The 21,643-nt window shown below is 38.1% G+C and overlaps 1 protein-coding gene across 1 annotated transcript in view; it reads left to right on the forward strand.

Annotated features, from left to right (window-relative positions):
- Nucleotides 1-4,061: 4,061 nt before the first annotated feature.
- Nucleotides 4,062-21,643, forward strand: part of FBXL5 (F-box and leucine rich repeat protein 5) — a 42,919-nt gene continuing 25,337 nt past the window's right edge. Inside the window, exons 1-4 of the mRNA XM_036990616.2 lie at nucleotides 4,062-4,255; nucleotides 16,695-16,910; nucleotides 19,276-19,371; nucleotides 20,643-20,829. Of these exons, the coding sequence (XP_036846511.1) occupies nucleotides 4,172-4,255; nucleotides 16,695-16,910; nucleotides 19,276-19,371; nucleotides 20,643-20,829 (583 nt within the window). The 5' untranslated portion in view covers nucleotides 4,062-4,171. The remainder of the gene's footprint in view (nucleotides 4,256-16,694; nucleotides 16,911-19,275; nucleotides 19,372-20,642; nucleotides 20,830-21,643) is intronic.

The following is a 21,643-nucleotide window of genomic DNA, read 5'->3' on the forward strand; positions in this document are numbered from 1 at the left end:
TTAACAAATGCATATTTGTCTATTGAATGAATGTGCTGTAATTTATTTATCTAATGTCCAGTAATCTACTGAGGGACATCTACTGTTTCCAGTTTTTTTGTCATTGTGCAAAAGGTTTTATTATATCTTTGTGACAAACCTTTCTTTCCATAGTGTCCCTCCAAATTCCTATGTTGTCACCCCACACACAATTCATATATTGAAGTCTTAAATCCTAGTATCTCAGAATGTGACTGTATTTGGAGATACATCTTTTTAAAGAGGTAATTAAGTTAAATTTAGGTGGCTATGGTGGGTCCTAATCCAATGTGACTGGTATTCTTTTACAAAAAGGAGATTAGGACATTCAGAGAGACACCACACATACACAGGCACAAAGGAGACATTGTGTAAGGAGACAGTGAGAAGGTGGTCACCTGCAAGTCAAGCAAAGAGACCTCAAGAATCAAATGTGCTGATACCTTGAAATTTGACCTTCAGAGCTGTGAGAAAGTAAATTTCTGTTGTTTAAGCCACCCAGTCTATGGTATTTTGTTATGGCAGCCCTAGCAAACTAATATACACAGCAATTCATCTACAATTATATAGTGAAAACCAATGGGAAAACAGCATTCACTATTTAGATTAAAAAAAAAGTTAGGGTTTGAAGCAAACTGCAGGCCTATATATATTTCATTTTCTGAAGTCTATTTGCATATAAGGCATCCTAAAGAAAAATGAAAGCAAACAAAATAGCATCTGGTATTGATTTCAACCCAATGGCTTTCTTTTCTTTCAATAATGCCATCAACCCCTCTAAAACCTTTACTCCTAAATCAACCTAGCCTGCTAAAGCAATTGTTTTGTCTACTTTGAATGACCGTGAGGATCAATTCCAGTACTGAGTTAGAACTGGGATTCCAACTGTTTTGCAATAGCAACATTCTTCCCTTGCTTGTTTTCTCAACTCACTCCCTATGGGGGAAATTGCTGTGTCATATACTCAAACAAAATTAAATGCCTTAGGATTGACTTTCCCTGACCACCCTTTCCAGAGCCCTCAAAACTATGTTTGGAAGATCCTAGTGAAGAGGCCTAGTGTCATATTTTTAGGTCACCAGGGAATGATTTGTTATTTCCTGCTGTAATATACAGTTTTTCAGAGATAGAGTGGGGAAAGAAGGAACCACCAATCCACCAGGTACTATTCGATGCGGGTTTTCATAGCTCTGTTCATATGCATTATCCAGTTTCTCTGTGGTAGCCAATAGCTGGATAGTCTGTTAGAATTATTTCTGTCATATACCAGAAGAAATCATGGAGATGTGATTAAACAACGTTAGCCTTAGTAAGTTCCTGATTTGCAGTAGTTGCACTAACCTATAATAATGATACTACACTGGTCCATGTTTATTTCCAGGGGCTAAAGTTTAATGTAAATCATTTATTCTGGGTATTATCAGGTGATTAATTGCTACATTACTCAGCATATAGAGCTAGTATCAGCAGCTTTACAAGGGACGAATGACCCACAGGAGTTGTTTTTGTCACTTTCCTTCATTTTGTCATCTTAAATAACTCTCTGAAATGGCCAGGGCCCAAAGTGGCTGCTATTACTGTTTAGCTAACTACACAGCTTCAAATTCTGGGTTACAGTGAAACCGTGTGTGGATGGAACTTTCTTGCTTGTTAAACACCTATTTAATTGCTTGGTTCTAGGGCTATTTTGGTGAACAACACAGACACAAACAGGTATTGAGAAATAAAACATGACATATTAAAAGTTAAAATGAGGAAATTGCAGAAGGCTATGAACTTCCCTCATTCTGTCTTTTTTTATTCAACAAATATTGAGTGTTAACTGTATGACAGGCAACGCCCTAAGGGCTGAGGATCAAGCAAAGTACATGGAAGTAAAGAAATAGGGCTAAAAAAAGAAAATGTCCTCGGAGGGCTATTACAAATTACAGAGACAAAGCCCTAGTGAGAGTAGAGTTTAAAAAGAAACAGTCAGGGAGAGGATGAGAGAGCGAGATTAAGGACATCTATATTCCACTATTGAAGCATTATTCCTGTTCAGGACATACTATGTATAAACCATCATCTCTGTGTCCCATACAACCAATACAGCACCTGGTACGGTGTTAGTGGACTTAGACTCATACGGCCAGACTATTCACTTACTAATTTGTGGGATACTAGGCAATTACTAGACTGTCTTCAAGATTTAAGATTCCTACAGAACCACCTCATAGAATTGTTTTATTTAATAATAGCTTACAGACAGTACTTAACTATGTGCCAGGTACTATTAGGAGCAATTCAAATTTATAAACTCTCTTAATTCTTGTAACAGTCCTATGAGGTATTTGTCTTAGCTCAAGCTGACATAATAAAAATATCATAGACTGGGTGGCTTTTAAGCTGAAATTTATTTCTCATAGTTTTGGAGGTTGGAGATCTAAGATCAGGGTGCCAGCATGGTAACGGCCCTCTTCAGGGTTTCAGACTGCCAATTTTTTCTACATCCTCACATAGCAAAAGGCAAGAAGCTAAGCAAGTTCTCTAGTGACTCTTACAAGGGCACCAATCAATTATAAGGGCTCCACCTTCATGTCTTCACCTAATCCTAATCACTCCCAAGTTTGCGTCCTAATATCATATGCAAGGTGAGGTTAGGTTTCAACATATGGATTTGAGGGGGGGACACAAGCATTTAGGTCACAGCAGTATTACTCTCATTTTATATATGAGGAAAAAGGCACAGAGAACTTGAAGTCTTGCATGTAGTATCTGGCAAAACTAGGATTCTACCTTCCTCTCCAGTCTGTGCTCTTAATTACTGCCGACACTGGTTGTCAATAAATGGCACTTAAGATTACAGATGCACTCTACAGCACGGTTCTTTCTTATCTTCTACTCCATCATTTGCTGAGTATTTATCAAACCCCTATGTTGTCATGGAACTGTGATAGATAACAGGGATATAAGGGGTGACCATCTGGTTCTTGCTGTCCGTCCTGCAGTTTATAGTTAGACAAAACAAAACCTTTCCCTATTTTCTCCCATTTCTCAGTGTGTCCCTTACTCCTTCAGCCAAGAAGTTGAGTGTTGATCAAGATGAACGGATCCCGTAACAGTCTCCCTAGGTCTTCTGTATGGCTGGGGAGGGGACCAGGTGGCCTTAAGGGAAGAGACAGACTGACCGCCCTCTCTGCAGTGACCTTTTGTTTTTTTCTCCCGGAGCCCCGCTTAAAAATGGAGGGGTGTGTATCAGGGTTCTTTTCAGCACTTCTCGGCTGTGATTAACCCTTTCCCCCACCGCCCGAGGCAGTTCTAACATCCCTGACCTGGCGTTCCTGTGCTTCAGGTACATTCCCGCCTCCCGCCTCCCCAGGAGACATTTCTCCCTCCTTGGAGTCGCCGTAATTCCACGTGGCTCTCCTTCTCTTCCTCCCTGGAGATGGAAGATGCGTGGTCTCCGACCTGACCCAACCCGGGCTCCACGCCCGCCCTGAGACGAGGGCCATCAGTGCCTGATCCCGTCACACGTCACCATTTTCCCTGTGGGTCTCAAGGTCTTGGCGCCCCAGTCCCGGTTCGCCCAGCCGCTGGGGCCTTTGACCCGCGTGCAGGGAGGTGGACGCTGGGGCCGGTGGTCGATGCTTCCCCCACCCCCGAGTGGCAGCGAGGCCAAGGGCGGCTCGGGAGGACCCGGGTCGCGCACAGCGCAGCTCCCAGGCGAACCTGGCGTCATTGCGCAGCGCCCAGACACAGCTCTCGGCCCCACCGCGGCCTTTGTGCTCGGCTACTCGGCCTCAAGGCCTGGTGGGCGTAGCGGCAACCGCGAGAAGCCCACATAAAATGACACCAACCTCGGATAATGTGTTTTATGTTGGGAAACAGGAAATAGGCTTGGTTTCTTTTTCCTGCGAGTGAAGAAGACTGGGAATGGGGAGAGCGTTAGTGGTAGGTGAAAGCGCGAGCCCCCGCGCGCCCGGTCACGTGGGCCTCGGGGACCGCATGGCGGCGCCCCGCGCGTCCTCGCGTCCCGGCGGGCCTGGCAGCCCGGGCGCGCGCGCCGACGGGGCGGGCGCATGCGCAGGGGGGCGCGCCGCCTCTGCCCCGCGGCTAGGGTGTCTATGGAGAGGCGGCGGCCGCTGAGGCTGAGGCTGAGGCAGTGGCAGTGGCGATGGCGCCCTTCCCCGAGGAGGTGGACGTCTTCACCGCCCCGCACTGGCGGATGAAGCAGCTGGTGGGGCTCTACTGCGACAAGGTAAAGGAGTGGGAGCCTCTTGCTCGGGCAGCGCGGGCCGAGAGGGGAGCGGGCCAGGTTCCCGGGCGGCCTGGCCTGCGCCGCGCCTGCAGCCCCCCGCGGCCGTGCCGCGCGAATTGCCGCCTGCGCAGCTGTCAGCGCCGCGCTGGCCCCGCCGCACCTTCGCCGGGATTCGGTGCCCTCGGGACTCGCGACGCGGCCCTCAGCCCGCCGCCGACGCCGCCTCCTGGCCACCCGCCGCCCTCGGGGCCGCCTCCCGCCCCTGCCGCGTCGGGGAGAGGGGCCCCTTCGCTCCCGACCGGCTGTCGGGGCCCCGCGTGGGCCATCTGCGGTGGGTTTCCCGCCCCCTGGGGCAGGCCGTTTCTGCCGCTGCCCCCCGCCCCGCCTTCCCCGTCATCACTGCCCCCTCCCGTCCCGCGGCCTGTGTGGGGCTCCTCGAGGCTCTCCGCAGCAAACACCCCTTCCATCCTTCCCAACTTCTAGCTTCTAGCTAGCTTCCTAGCCCAACGGGCAGCTTCTTCCAACTCCTCCTGCCCATTTTATGCCCCATCTTTGTCTCTAGTTTGGTTTGAGAGGAAACCCAGTTTCTTAGTTTAGGAACTAGAGGACTTTCAGTCTTCATTTGTGGTTTCCTTTTTCCTTGCAACTTTTATTGCCCTGGAGCATTTACTCCATGTACGTCTTAAGACAGCTATTCTTTGTTGGAATTCTTTGGGCTCAGAAAGCAGGGGCCTCGGAAGAAGTTTGGACTCTTAATTGATGCAGCATAAGTTGAAAAAGGGTCTTTTACAAATGATTTTAAAACAATGTTTAGATTCCACATTTTTATCCATTTATGTTAGGGAAAGTCCACATAGGGATACCTTGAAAACTTCGCGTAATAATGTTTCTTGTAGAAATGAACCAGATAAAAAGCATTTAAACAACTATTGTTTGATCACAAAAATCAACTGTTGTTAATTTTCAGAAATTACATTGCATTTAGCAGAACCACCGTTGAGAGAAAAGAGGAGTTTTTACTGGCCAGAGTGGTGGTTGGAGAATACCCTGTGTTCAGGGCTAGGCCACACTCAAGACCAACAGTTTAAAAGGCACCCACAACCATTCTTTCCCTTTCTCCATTTTGAAAATTGGAAAAATACCTGATCCTGATATAGGTTTAAATAGGACAGTGTAGGACAGTGATTCTCAACCTTGCTTGCTCATTAGAATCACCCTGAAAGCTCATGCCCAAACCACAAAAATCAGGCCCTTTGAGGGTGGGACCCAGTCAGCAAGTAAAGCTCCCTAGGTGAGTCCAGTGTTCAGCCAAGGGTGAGAACCACTTGTCCAGAAGCATAAGGAATGGGTAAGCTTCTTGTTAAGCTGTGCAGCCTTGAGTTTTTGAATTAGCTTTCTGTAGTGATTTTAACCTTCTCTGGCTTTTGAACTTAGTTATCCTGGCAGTATCCTTTAGTTGCAGGTAAGAAAAAAGGGGGAAGGCTTTTTGTACTTTCTCAGAATTGAAAAGGGAAAGTTATTGAGGACTAATGGAACCTGAGGTCTTCTCTCTAGGTTAGACTGGGGAAAGGTAGTCTGGGGATCACCTGAATTGTTAAGGAAATTTTCGTGTATGTGTATATTTTCCTAGGGAGTTTTTGGCTTTCATCAGATTTCCAAATAATTGTGACTTCCCAAATAGTTAAGAATCCCAGCTTGTATGTATTTAGTTGTACATACAAGACTAACCAGCCTTATTTAAAAAACTTGAAGTTTAAAACTAAGAAGTTAATCTTAGTGAAGAAGCCAGTCACTAAATTTGTGTGTCATTACCTGATGATTGAGAATATTAGAATAAATTTTGAAAGTACAAGTACAGTGCCATTTTTAAAAACAATACCTTAGTCAAATGAGACTCTCTCAGTAGTTAAATGTTCCCTCTTGCAGTAATTAAGAAAACATTTTAATTTGGCATAGCCAAGTCAAAATTATCACTAATTCTGAATTAATTAGATATGGTTAATGAGATTGTTGTATATATTAATCATGGAGATTAACAGTCCAGTATTCTGAACTGTGGATCAGAGACCAAGGTGATTTAGGAAAAAAAAACCTGCATAGGAATACAACATCTAGATTTCTTCTTGATACTAATGGCTAATGGAAATCTCTCCTAGGACGTCCTTTGGGAGCTAGAATGGAAAAATAAGTATTTTGTGATGATTGAATAGTCTTAAAGGACTATTTGTTTTTATTAATTTGCCATCTCAAGTTTTGCCTTCACTGTCTTTTGGTTGTATAGACCAGGGATAGCCAAGTCAAACAACCTACAGTAAAACTTTACAAAATGAGAACTAGTTTTTTATATTCAAAATAAAATGAGTTATTTCACTGTGTTCCAAATGTTGATTGTGAATGCATAGTGATTATAAAAAAGTCAGTTTTATTTCCAGTATTGAACTTTTCTGGTTCAGTATATTTTAGATTTCATTTTATTTACTAGCATTGACTCAATCATTTATCATTTTAAATTAGTTTACTTAGACTAATTTATTCTGAATTTGTAGGCCATTTTAAGTATTGCTATGTAATACCAAATTTAATATTTTTCTCTTGGATTTCTTAACATTTATAAATGGTTTTATGGCTAGGTTTTTCATTGTTATCCAGAACAATAGTCCTTTGAGGTACGTAAAGACAGGGGTATTTCTGTTTTATAGCTGGGGTCTTGGAGGCCTAAATTGCTAAACAAAGTTTACATGAGCAGATAATTCCAAGTGGAAACCCAAGGATCAGGATAACGATTCCTTGTTTAATTTTTTCGTATGAAACCAGAGTAGTTTCTGAAAATTTTTGGCAAAAATCTGTTAAGAAATCTTTTTACTAACTGACTGACCTTCCAAATTAGGATGATTTTAGTGAACGTTTGCATTGGATGACATCCTTTTTCTAGTTTACTCCATTCCTGTTTTTTCTCTAATCCTCAAAACTTAATGACAATTCTGCCAGTGAGAGTGGAGTTTCTACTGTCAGTTGACCCTGTAGTAATTTGTGTTTAAGATGTGAGATGTCCTTATTCTTAAGGAGTTTGCAGTCTAACATTTGTGCTACAATGGAAATCCAGATGCATTACAGTGGAAGCCAAGAAAGGTATATATATGTCTTGTAGTCTCTTTGAACTGATTTCTAAGAACAAAGTTGGTGAATGTCAGGATGGACATAGCACAGAGATTCCCAGACTAATACATAAGTGGCAGAGGCTTCATGGAGTGTCCAGTTTTTGGTAAGGATATTAAAAGTGCCATCTACTTTATTATTTTGTAAAGAGAGGACATTTTATGACCAAAGCCTTAGGGAGAAAATAAGCTTAAATTGGATTATGAAGAATTTATACATACAATAGCTTTATGAAAAATGAGTTTCCTATTTCTCTGCATGCCTATAAAACTTACTGACCAGTATTAGGAAGATTGGTCAATTGGAGAGAATACTGAATTGATAGCTAGGAGAGGAAGGAAAAGGGAATTAAATGAGTTCTTACTACATGCTTATGTTATTTAAATCCTCATTAGAGCCCTGTGAGGCAAGTATGATCTGTCATTTAAAGGTGAGGAAACAGACTTAGTGCTAAGTAACCAGTTCACTCACATAATAATTAGGGAAGCCTGAATTTTAATCTTAGGAATTTTTTCCCCATATGAAACCCATGAGTTTTTTTTTTTTTTTTGCATTACCTTACTGGTTCTGCTGCTTATTACTAGTTATAATATAATTTTATGCAAAACATTTCAGCTGTTTTTTTTTTGATCTGTAAAGTTATTTTGACCAGTGACGAAGGTTTCTTCATTGAGTGTAAATCTCCTTTGGTTAAATGAAAGTCTGGCTGAGTAAACAAAAAGTAAAAACATTTGGGGTAATAGTGTTTGGGATTTTGTTTGCTATTTTTCATGTCTAATTTTGATCATAGTCTTTTAAGTAATAGTTTTTCAAATCAGTTTGATGCCAGTCTAAGATTTTAGGTTGTAGAGTATTTCAGATAGAAAGTCAGTTATTAATTCTTTTAAAATATGGGAGATACCATGTTACTGCTTGTTACTGTTTGTTGATTATGTGTATTTTGTTCTACATAGGATCCTGTTGAATTTGCCAGGCATCAAAGTATACAAGTTTATAGGTCACTTAGGAACTTTGAAATCCTACTGTAGAACATGTTTTTCAGAGCGTGTCCTGTGACCCATTAGTGGGTCATGAAATCAGTTTTGTGGGTCAGAAACAGCATTTTAAAAATGAAATGGGAAAAGAAATATTAGAGTATATCACAGGTTAGAGAGGGAAATACCGTTCCCTGAAATTTGTTTGAAATGTTTGTGGTATGTGTGTGTAGGTTGTGCTGTATTTCATAGTGAAGGTTATGGTTAAACATGTTCCTTCAGAGCAGCATTTCTCAGCCACAGCCCTGTTGACATTTTGGGCCAGGTAATTCTTTGTTGTTGGGGACTGTCCTGTGCATTGTGCGATGTTTAGCAGGATTCCTGACTTTTACCCACTAGATGGTAGTAGGACTTCTGCAGCAATGACAATCAAGAGTGTTGCCAGACTTTGGCCCTTAGTTCCTGGGGGGCAAAATTGACCCCTGGTGAGAACTGTTGTTTTAGAGCAGGCATTCTTTTGGAGTCTCTACTCTGTTGAATCTGAAAAGGGTAGTTTTATGATTGGGAATAGCATTGTATCCTGTGGAAAGAAGGTAGGTTTTAGAGTTAGACATTGTATCTGTTTTGCTGTCTGTTGGTTATATAATTTTGAGTAAGTTATTTTCTCTGAGCCTCAGGTTTTTTACCTATAAAAAGGGAATTATAATACCTACTTCTTAGGGTTATTGCTAATAATATCTAAAACTACATAGAATAGTACCTAACACATCATAGGCCTCAGTATGTATGTCCCGGATATTGTTAGTGTCTGGGTTTATTTTTTTCTCAACCAAATCTTTATCATTGGATAACTTTGTAGAAGCAAACAGATTTTTCAAAAATGATTCCTATAAGCAGATGTTTAAAAAGTTAAATTGTATATGCTGTTTATTCTTTTAACTGCTAAATGAACTGAATTTAGGTACCAGTTTAAAAACAGTTGCTCTTTTTTTATTTTACATTTTCTAAATGTTCGGTTTGTGGTTGTTATTTTTATTGAAGTATAACTGATATACAATCTTATATTAGTTTCAAGTATACAACACAGTGGTTCAGCAGTTACCTACATTATTAAATCCTCACCCCAAATAGTGCAGTTACTGTTAACATAGATGTTACAGGTGTGTGTGTGTGTGTGTGTGTGTGTGTGTGTGTGTGTGTGTGTGTGTGTGTGTGTGTGTGTGTGTGTGTGTGTGTGTGTGTGTGTGTGTGTGTGTGTGTGGTCCAGGCTCTACTACCATCCCTGTGACCAGTTTATATTCTGATAAATTTTGTGCTCCTTTATCCCCCTCACCCTACCCACCCCACCCATCCCAACCTCTCCCCCATGGTAACCACCATTCATTCCTCTGTGTCTGTGAGTCAATAGCTGTTTTATTCCTTCTGTTTTGCTTTGTATTTATATTCCATAAATAGGTGAAATCATATGGTTTTGTTTTTCTCTTCCTGGCTTATTTCACTTAGCATAATACCCTCCAGATCCATCCATGTTGTTGCAAATGGCAGATTCCTTTTCTTTTTATGGATGAATAATACTCCATTGTGTATAAGTACTGCTGCTTCTTTATTCATTCATCTAGTGATGGACACTTAGGTTGCTTCCATAACTTGGCTATTGTAAATAATGCGGTGATAAAAAGGGGTGCATATATCTTTAAATCAGGGATTTTGTTTTCTTTGGGTAAATTGCTAGAAGTGGAATTACTGGGTCAAATGGTATTTCTATTTTTAGTTTTTTGAGGCACCTCCATACTGCTTTCCACAGTGGTTGCAACAATTTACATTCCCACCAACAGCATGGGAGGGTTCCTATGTGTCCACATCATCGCCAACATTTGTTATTTCTTGTCTTTTTGGATAGTGCCATCCTAACTCCTGTGAGGTGATACCTCATTGTGGTTTTGATTTGCATTTTCCTGATGATTAGCAGTGTGGAGCATCTTTTCATGGGCTTGTTGGCTGGCCGTATTTCTTTGGAGAAATGTCTGTTCAAGTCCTCTGCCCATATTTTAATTGGGTTATTTGTTTTTTGGGTGTTGAGGCATGTGAGTTCTTTATATATATTTTGGATGATAACCCTTATCAGATGAATCATTTATGAATATATTCTCCCATACTGTAGGATGCGTTTTTGTTCTGATGATGTCCTTTGCTGTATGGAAGCTTTCTTAGTTGATTTAGACCCATGCTCATTTCTGATTTTGTTTCCCTTGCCTGAGGAGATGTGTCCAGGAAAAAAATTGCTCATACTTATGTTCAAGAGATTTTTACCTATGTTTTCTTCTAAGAGTTTTATGGTTTTATGATTTACGTTAAGATCTTTGATCTTTTGAGTTTACTTTTGTGTATGGAGTTTGACAGTAATCCAGCGTCATTCTCTTGCATGGAGCTGTCCAGATTTCCCAGCACCAGTTGTTGAACACACTGTCTTTTCCCCACTGTATATTCATGGCTCCTTTATCATATACTAATTGACCATATGTGCATGGGTTTATATCTGGGTTCTCTATTCTTTTCCATTGGTGTATGGTTCTGTTCTTGTGCCAGTATCATACTGTTCTGATTACTGTAGCTTTGTAGTATAGCTTGAAGTCAGGGAGGGTAATCTCCCCAGCTTTGTTTTTCTTTCTCAGGATTGCTTTGGCTATTTGGGGTCTGTTGTCATTCCATATGAATTTAGAACTATCTGTCCTAATTTGATTGAAAAATGCTGTTTGTATTTTGATAAGGATTGCATTGAATCTGTAAATTGCTTTGGGCAGGATGCCATTTTGATGATATTGATTATTTAGGTCCATGAGCATGGGATAATTTCCAGTTATTGGTGTCTTTAATTTCTCTCATGAGTGTCTTACAGTTTTCAGAGGACAGACCTTGCACCTCATTGGTTAGGTTTATTCCTACATATTCTTTTCTTTTTGATGCAATTATAAATGGAGTTGTTTTCCTGATTTCTGTTTGCTGCTAGTTAGTTGTTAGTGTATAGGAATGCAACAGATTTCTGTGTATTATTTTTGTATCCTGCAACTTTGCTGATAAAATGAGTCTCTTGTAGGCAGCACATATAGGTGGGACTTGTTTCTTTATCCATTCTGCCACCCTATATCTTTTGACTGGTGTATTCAGTCCATTTACATTTAAGATAATTATTGATAGCATGTACTTATGGCCATTTTATTAATTGTTTATTTTTATTTTTTGGTTATTTTGTAGTTCCTCTCTGATCCTTTCTTTCTCTCTTATAGTCTTCCCTTGTTATTTGATGGTTTTCCTTAGTGTTATGCTTGGATTTCTTTTCTTTTATTTTTTTTAGTTATCTGTATATGTATTACAGATTTTAGGTCTGTGGTTACCATAAGGTTCTTAGATTCTTTCCTAAATATATAACCGTCTTATAGTTGATCACTCTGTTTTGAACAAAGTCTTGAATTATTTCTTTCTTGTTGTTCTTTTTCCCCCACATTTTATGTATTAGATGTCGTAATTTGCATTTTTTGTGTATCCTTTGACTGATTTTGTATGTAGTTGATTTTCTTTTTTTTTTTAACTTCATACTTGCTTAGTAAGTTATTGGTCTTCTACTTTACTGTGGATTTATTTTCACTGATGAAAATTATGTAGGTTTAAGAATATTTCCATCTTCAGAAGTCTCTTTAACAAATCCTATAATGCTGGCTTAGTGGCGGTTAATTCTTTTAACTTTAATTTATCTGGGAAACTTTTAATCTCTCCTTTAATTATGAATGATAACCTTGCTGGGTAGAGAATTCCTGGTTGAAATTCCTTCTGTTTCAATACATTATGTATTTCATGCCATTCCCTCTGGCTTGTAAAGTTTCTGCTTAGAAATCTGCTGATAGCCTTATGGAGTTACCTTTATAAGTAATTTTTTACCTCTCTGTAGTTGCTTTCAGAACCTTCATCTTTGTCATTTTAATTATTACCTGTCTTGGTATTGTCTTCCTGGGGTTCCTTTTGTTAGGGGCTGTCTGTGCTTTCAGGACCTGGGTATCTGTTTACCTCCCCAGATTGGTAAGTTTTCAGCAATTATTTTTAAAAAGAGACTTTCTACTCTTTTGTCTCTCTCTTCTCCATCTGGTACCCCTGTTAAGTGAATATTGTTTGATTTGGAGTTGTCACACGGCTCTCTTAGCATCTTCTTGATTCCAGAGATTCTTCTTTCTCTCTTCCTCAGCTTTGTTGTTTTTCTATTCTCTAATTTCTATCTCATTGTCTCCTCTACTTACAGCAATCTATTATTCATCTCCTCCATTGTATTTTCATTTTCAGTTACTGTATTCTTCAGCTCTGAGTGACTCCTTTTCAGATCTTCTCTTTGTTGCAGATCAGTGAACATATTTAAGACTGTTATTTTGAAATCTTTGTCAAGAAGATTGGTGACCTCCATTTCACTTAGCCTTCTTTCTGGTGTCTTGTTTGTTTGGATCATATTCCTCTGCCACCTCATTTTGTCATGGCTCCGTGTTTCTTCCCGTGTATTAGATAGATCTGCTATGTCTCCTGGTTTAGAGAGGAGTACCTTTGTGAAGAAGAAACAGACATCCTGTAGTGCCTAGAGGCTCAGAGCTCTTTGCTCACCTGTGCCTGGTTCTCCTTTGCAGTGGAGCTGCAGTTGCTGTTGGTAGGCTTTGGGCAGGGCCGCCTTGCTGCCTGTTTGTTGGCAGTGGCTGATCTCTGTCAGTAGAGGCCCTTTGTGAGCCATGCAGCTGGCACTTCTGCAGGGATCATTATGGGTGGAGTTGCCCTCTCCTTGCCCTGCAGCGATGGCAGCTCCTCTGCGCTGATGGGGTGGGTGGGGCAGGTGTGTGTGGGAACACAGCTATGGGCTGAGCTGCCAGCAGAGGAGGGAGCATTTGGAGCTGGCTTCCACAGGTGCCTATCCAGTTGGGCTGAGAGAGGACCAGGGAAGCTGGGAAAGCCTTCCTCTGCCTGCCAGGCACCAAATTCTGACCACTGCTGGGCCTAGTGGGACAGGCAGGAGGGTGCACAGAGAAGCTCCTCAGTGCTGAGCCACCAGCAGGAGGGATAGAACCTTTGAGGCTGGCTACTGTCTGTGCATGACCAGATGGGCTGAGGGAAGGCTAAGAAAGCATCATCTACCTGCCCTTATCCTTCAAAGAGAGCTCTGTCCAATCCCCACCCCTCTGGCACCCTTCTTGCTGCTGGTAAATCTTTTAAACTTCCCCCTCTGTGTTGGGTCTCAGCGGGACCACTGGAGCATGCCTGTCTTCCACATGTGGCAGGAGTCTTAGCCTCCCAGAGTGCTCCAACTCTCTGTGGTTTCCAGCCTTGTTTATCACCAGAACCCAGTGCAATGTGTACTCATGTTGCTAGAGCAGATCTCTAGGGCCAGAAGTGCAGAGTTCCTGAGTGTTTATCCCCTTCCTGCTCTGTTCTCTCCCTCCCTCTTGTTGGCTGGGATGGGTGAAGGGCTTGGGTCCCACTCAATGGCATCTCTGCCACTTTATCCTTCTCTATTATTTAGTACAGACAGTGGTTTTCTCTTCTTCACCCAGTGTAGTGGTCTGTTCTGCAGTCTTCAGGTCATTTTCAGGGTTAGTCATTTTTGCTGTAGATGCTTCCTTGGTGTCTATGTGGGAAGAGGTTTCCACCTTGCTTTCCTACTCTACCATCTTTTTTGCCTGAAGTCCCTGTTTGCTGTTTTCATGTGTAGAAAACCTGACTTGGGTAGTATAAGGACTTCAAATGATAGTTTTATTTGGGCTAAATATAAAAGTAACATAGGGTTTGTGTATGTTATATTCTGTGTTAAGTATATTAACTTACTATATCATCACAAGAACCCTGTGAAGTACTTAATAGTATTAGCCTTATTTTACAGATGAAGAAACAGGTCCAGAGCAAGTAAATAACTTGCTGGCAGAGATAAATACACACCTAAACAATTTGGCTCTAGAGTCAGTACCACAATGCTGGATTGACTCTGTGTATAATGTAGAGGCCTTTTGAATATCTAATTTGGTTCTCAATCTGTAGCATGAACCTGGGCTTTATGTTAGCTCTTCATTAAATTTGAAAGATTTCCTAATAGTCTAATTAGAATGTTTGCAAAATTTCCTGTATGTCTTTTGAGATGTTATTTTCCTTAACTCACTTGAGAGAATTTTTTACCTTTTTTGCCTTGTCTTTTAAAAAACATTTATAGCTGTTATTAGTGCTTTCTTTTCATTTACTTCTTAGCCACTAAGACTCAAAAAATTTTTGTTTTAAATAAGATGACACATGATAGTATTTGCTGAAATTAACCACTAGAGCATTTTGTTGTGATCTTGGGGGCTTTTCTCTGGATAAAATCTACAATATTGGTTTAACTAAATCTGTACTGCCTGTTTTGGTGTGGCTCATGAGCTAGGAATGATTTTTACATTTTTAAATACTTGGAAAAAAAAAATCAAAGTAATACTTATGACATATGAAAATCATATGAAATCCAGTATTTCAGTGTCCATAAATAAAGTTTTATTGGAATACAGCCACACTCATTCGTATGACTAGTTTTGCGTTACAACAGCTAGATTAAATATTTAGTACAGACAGTATGCCCTGCAAAACTTAAAATATTTACTATCTAGCCCTTTACAGAAAAAGTTGCCAACCACTGTTTTTGAATAATTTACTTATTTATTTGGTAACTATTCCTTGTATTTTCCTTCACTAGAATGTAAACTCTGTAAAGGATGAGATGTCTGTTTTGTTTATAGAAATATTTTAATTACCAGAAACAGTGCTTGGCTCATAATAGCTGTTCATTAAATAATTGAAGAGGGTAAAAAAGGTATGCATTTATAAAAATAAATGCTTTATGTCAAAATAATGATAGCTAACATTTATTAAGCACCATTTTGATCTCACAGCAACCATACGGATTTTTATTAAGGTAAAGTACAGGTGCTGTTATTCTCATTTAACATCAAGAAGAAACTAAGACAGGGAGGGAGAAAAGTGACTGACCCAGTGTTACACAGCTACATTAATGGCAAAACTGGTATGTAGAATCTGATGATAGGTCCGGTTTTCTAAAAATGACTCCACATTGAATGAATACTGCCTTTTGCAGAAAATATGTAGTTAACTCTGTTCAAAGTTTAGTGGAATAGTTTTACTTTAGGAGTTTGTCATCTTTTCTGATGTTTTGTCATGAGCTACTACTATTCCTGCCAAGAACAGGCAATTAAGAGAGCTTAGACTGATCCAGTTGACAAATCAAGTCTAGGAAATAATGGTGTTACTAGCTTCTCCCCCTCAGTTTATTATCTGTTGGTTTTAACCTAATCAGATTTTCCCTTTTACAATGACTTTTGAAGTTAGAATTGATATAATAGAAGGTAGATGTAATATGGCAGTGGAGGTAATGGAGGTTTTCAACATTATTTTGAACTTTAACTTGAATCAAGTTTCTTGATAATATATATGCTTTAAATATGAGAATTTGATTTGCCATTAAATATAAAAAGTCAAAATTACATCAGAATAGTCATCTTATCTTGTTGAATAGAATTAAAGATACTGACAGTGTGTATATTTCTTTATATTTTCATTGATTTTGTATCTTTCCTTCAGGTGTACTTTCTCATGCCCTGATGTGTTAAGTTTCTACATTGTACTGTTGCAATGCGTCCACCTCCCAGAAAAGCACATCATTTCTTATATAAGCTGCTAAGTGTTTATCCCAATTTTCTTTTTTAAAAAAAAATTTGTTCCCTTAGAATTACCTAATAATATTCTAATAGCTCAATATTTTATAATTACTTTGCAGACAGATCAGATTCATTTTGATATTAAGTTTAAGCAAATTTTAATAGAAGTGTTTTGAATTTTTTACAGTGTAAAAGTAATAGAATAAAGAACAAAGAAATAACACTTACCTATCAACCTAACACAACTATTTAAAGTTTACGTATAACTCTGTGGAGTATCTGTTCAAAATGTCTGTATAGAATAATGGGATTTTAAGTTTTGAGGGAATCTGGCCTAATCCTTTTTATGTAAAGAAACTGTGTGATCTGTTGGTATGTGTGTCATTTTTCTAAAAGTATCATCAAGCCCTTCAGAATATAAACTTCCTGGCCTGCTGCATTTTTATTGTACCACCATGACTTGTTAATTTACAAAGTCCCTTTATTTGACTTGGCGTAAGGGAGATATTTTGCTATGTGTAAAACTAAATAAGAATGCTGCTGCATATCTACATATATTTATGATGCCTTTCTTTTAAAATTTTTCTTCAGCTTTCTAAAACCAACTTTTCCAACAACAACGATTTCCGTGCTCTTCTGCAGTCTTTGTATGCTACTTTTAAGGAGTTCAAAATGCACGAGCAGATAGAAAATGAGTACATTATTGGTTTGCTTCAACAACGCAGCCAGACCATTTATAATGTTCATTCTGACAATAAACTCTCTGAGATGCTTAGCCTCTTTGAAAAGGGACTGAAGAATGTTAAGGTGAGTTGCAAAAATGGGTAATAACTTTCACAGCTTGTCATCTTCTGCTATGTCATTGGGAAAAACATGTTATCATTTCATAGTAAATGATGTTCTATTAAAGAAAAAAAATTGTTCTGATACTTGAAGACAGTAAGGAAGAGTTTATTCAAGAGGACAACTAACTGCATGGGGCATTCAGTAGCAGAGAGAGGGGCTCAACTCTGAATATAACAAGGACAAGTGGGGATTTATAGCCAAAGTGTATGGTGGAGGTCAGGAAAATTACTAAGAGGAAACATCAAGTCTAGGGAGATTCTTGCTACACCCATTTAGAACTGAGTGTTTCTGAAGGTAAACCAGGGTTATAAGATACTGAGGATGGATAGATGTCAAGGGAAGTCGTGTATGACTGGTTGGGAGATTTTGGTAAACTGACTCAGGATGATTTTTACTAAAGTTAGATTAAGTGGGCTAAGGACAGAGCTCAAGGTTGAGGCTCAGTTGAGAAGAGGGCTCAAAGGAGGCTGACATTGGTTTGATGAGAATTTTTGTCAGGTACCTCTTTATTACTGTCCTTAAAGTTTTATAATGAGTCCTACTTCCCAAATTTTAAAGTTGTTTTGTAAGTTGAAATTTCAGTTATCATAATTTTTTAACTTCCTGATAACATTTGTTGGATTCTTAAAAGAAAGCTATATTAAATGTGGATATTGGTAACGAAAGAAAATTGTTGTTTAAAATGAATAAACATTATAATTTTATTAACTTTGTCTTAAAATTGAGTTTAGCTATGTTTATTGTATTTTCTTTTGCCATATTTTAAGATGCATAGGTGGTGGTTAATACTTTTTAATTGTATAGCATAAAATTGAAGATATTTTTGCATATAATTTAGTATAATGATATAGAGAAATTTTCCTATTTATATTTGTGTATTATGGGACATTTGAAATTTGCTCTTTGTTTACCCTTTGTGCTTGGTTAAGCATAGACTTAAGTTGCAACTCTGTCAAACCTTTCACTTACAGATTTGTGTTCTAATTCTCAGCAGGGAAGAGGATGGATTGAAGGGAAAAGAAAAGACTCAAACAGGAAGGCAGTTTATAAAAAACTGACTATAAAAAAATTATTGTAGTAATCTTAGGAAGAATACATGGTAGGGGTAGGGTACTGTGTAGATGGGTATTTGCCTTTGAATATTCCTTCATACTCTTCAAACTTTATGTCATATTCTTGTATTCCCTATTCAATAAAATGATTAAGATCTAACTAAAGTAATGAGTAGTGGAGATAAAGGGGAGGGAGCAGACTTGAGAATTATGTAGGACATAAAATTGATAGAATATAGTGCTTGCACACAAAGGGAGGGAGAAAGGAGAAAGAAAGGAAGTAATGAGAATTGAGCATGACTTTCTTGGGAATATCAGAGAGGCTTGGGGAATACAAAGATCCATTTTGGAGAGGTTGGTTTTGAACTGCTAGTGTAATTCATGGGTGCATTTAGTAACAGGAGGAGGCATAGATGGTTTGAAGGGCAGAAGAGTAATTTGGTTTGGAAAGGCAGATTTGATGATTATTGGCACATAAGTGGTAATGGAGACCACTTGGGCATGCTTAGGGAAAAATGTGTGAAATCCTAAGAAAGTAGGACATTGGATGGACTATTGGGAAGCAATTGAATAAAATAGTTCAAAAATGAGGAGACTAGAGAGGGCTCAGCAGGTTTAAAATATTCCCACATTTAAAAAGTTTATTATTTTGTAAATTTTCCACATGTTTTAAGCTGAGAGGGCTGATATAAATGGATAAGTTACAGGGAGATGTGATCTTAGTTCACATGAAGAACTTTTTAGCTGTTGTCCAAAATTAGAGTGATTTATGTTCTTAGGTAGTGAGCTCCTTGCTTTTAGAAGTATGTTGATACTTTGCCTTTAGAAGTGTATATGGTCCTCTATCAGGGTAATGTGACAGGTATTCTGAATTGTTTAGTGGGGGATACACTACATGACCCTGAATGGATTTTGTAATGATATAGTTCATTAGGCTCTTCTGCTCAGAGATGTAATGAGAAAACTGACACATAGAAATTATATGAATTACATAAATATACATTAGAAATCAACTAGAAATTTTGGGAACATGCTATTTTTAGACTTTATGACATTTTAAAATAGATGGCATTACTGAGGAATTCAAGTTTCCTTTAAAAGATGTTTTAAGGACATCTTTTGTAGTTAGAAAAGTATAGAGACCACTTTACTATTCGTCAGTCTATTGTTTTTCTGAGATTTTATGTTGCATTTTAAATTGACTTCTTAGGATCAGATGCAACAAAAATAATGAAACAAAAGTTTTATAGAATATAATTTTATTTTATTTCTAGAATGAATATGAGCAATTAAATTATGCAAAACAGCTAAAAGAGAGATTGGAGGCTTTTACAAGAGATTTTCTTCCTCACATGAAAGAGGAAGAGGAGGTAAGCATAATTTTCTCCCTTGCATTACAAAATGAGGGGTCTTGAGTTACAGAATTTTTGAAATTTTACTTTGGTTTGTATTCTTCAAAATAGTACATAGGAATATAAGCCTTAAGTTCATTTAAGGAAATGAAGAAAAACCCAAGAAATAAAAGCATTAATTTTGTTCCCTCAGGATGTTGCTTTTCATGGAATGCATTTAATTCATTTACTCAACAAATATTTATTTTCTTATTATGTAGATTGTACTGTATTGAATGTTAATAATTGTTTTTATGCCATTCTAATGTCTTTTGAGAACCTTTACAGGATTCTTTAGGCTTTTCAATGTTTACTGGTTAGTTCATAGAAATTTTAGTGTTCTTTTTTTAGCAGTGGGCATTTAAAAAATGGGATGAATATTGACAAGTAATAGAAAAATTATTTTATGAGGAGCTGGGTTCTTGTTCAACTGTAAATCAGTTATTACAGTGATTCTCAACTTACCAGTTGTAATACTGATTTGATTTTTATTCTATTTATTATTTAATTTAATTTTTTTTTTACCACATTGGTATTTAAAAACAAAGCCAAACCTACTTTCAAGTCTTTTCTGGACCAATTAAATAATGTGGGAGATACTGGCATGGGTATATTTTAAAGGCTCCCAAAGTCATTGTAATATGCAACCAGCATTGAAGGCACTGAATTACTGGAGCAGTTTTTCTTAACATGTGATGCGCATCAAAATACCTGTGGAACCAAGAGCAGAAAAAAAAGGCTTGACTCCACCTATAAAGATTCTAATTTTATAAATTAGATGTTGGAATTAAACATTGGTTTTGGAGAACGAATCTCCTAGATAATAATGTGTAGTTCAAGGTCTCAGTAGATCTCTGATTTAGGGTTCCAGTACACTGAGTTCTATTCTCAAAAGATGTCAAGGCCCTCTGTAGAGTTCAGTTACTGTAGTAGCATAAGGCAGTTAACTGACCTGATTGTCTAACCATAGGAGAATGACTAAGTGCATTTGACAGTACAGGAAAATCTGGTTCTGATGCTTTTAGGTTGTTTAGGGATTGACTTATTAGCCAGAGAAGCTATAGAAAGAAGGATCTTTTTGGTGATATTCTTCTCTGTAGTTTTGGATAAATTAACTTGGTGGTAACGATTAAAATTTTTATGTCTTTAAAATGTGTGGTCATAATATTACACTTGACCATTAATAATTAAAAGGTGTAGAGTAAAAGAAAACTAAGCATCTTTCCTTATGAATATTTTGTTTAATCTAGGTTTTTCAGCCCATGTTAATGGAATATTTTACCTATGAAGAGCTTAAGGATATTAAAAAAAAAGTGATTGCACAACACTGCTCTCAGAAGGATACTGCGGAACTCCTTAGAGGTCTCAGCCTTTGGAATCAAGCTGAGGAACGACAGAAATTTTTTAAGTATTCTGTGGATGAGAAATCAGATAAAGGTGGGATTCATATGTCTAGATAGCAAATGATTAGTTCCAAGGCCATTTGCATCTTGCTGATACGAACTTTAGATTTTGTTTGAGGAATTATTTGAGCCATTTATATTAAAATATAAACTTAATTGAAGACAGTAGTTTCTGTTTTAGAATTTAGTGTTACCTGTGATAATTTGACATCTTATGCAATACAGTGTTTCTTAAAGGAATTTACATATACACATTAATAATTATAATAAAAATTATTGTTATTATTTTGGCCAAACAAATTATCCATATACAGAACACTTTTGCCGTATCATCCAACTTGCTGAGCTCCAGTGACCATGGTGGCTGCTTTTGTTCTGCTTTGTCTTTTTGGTCAGTGTTTAAAAACATTTACACTTTTAGTTTTATCTCCACCCTTGTCCATGTGTCATTCTCTTAGCTTATATTCAGTAATCAACAGGGGAGTGAGTAGGGGAGACACAGTTTTTCTGTATACAGTTAATTGGAGAAAACAGGTGAGAAATGCAAATAAAATATGCCTGCTTTTTTCCTTAATAGACTACTTCCTAATTTTTATTCTTATTTATCTTTGAAAGGTGAGCCTTTTATTAAAGAAAACTGGTATCTTTAGGCTAGTAAAAATTCCTTTGCTTTTTATAGGTGGACAATAGAAATGAAATTCCTGTTAAAATAGCTTAAAATTCATTGAAATTGGTCCTTTTCTCTTGTTTTTATTTAACAAAGTAGGTGAGATACATGTTGAAACAAAAATGTTTCTGTAGGTTAAGCTGTAATTAAACCCATAAAGCCTGTGTACTACACTCAGAAA

Source organism: Manis javanica, chromosome 5 (genome assembly GCF_040802235.1).
Source record: "Manis javanica isolate MJ-LG chromosome 5, MJ_LKY, whole genome shotgun sequence".
NCBI classification, from domain to species: Eukaryota; Metazoa; Chordata; class Mammalia; order Pholidota; family Manidae; genus Manis; species Manis javanica.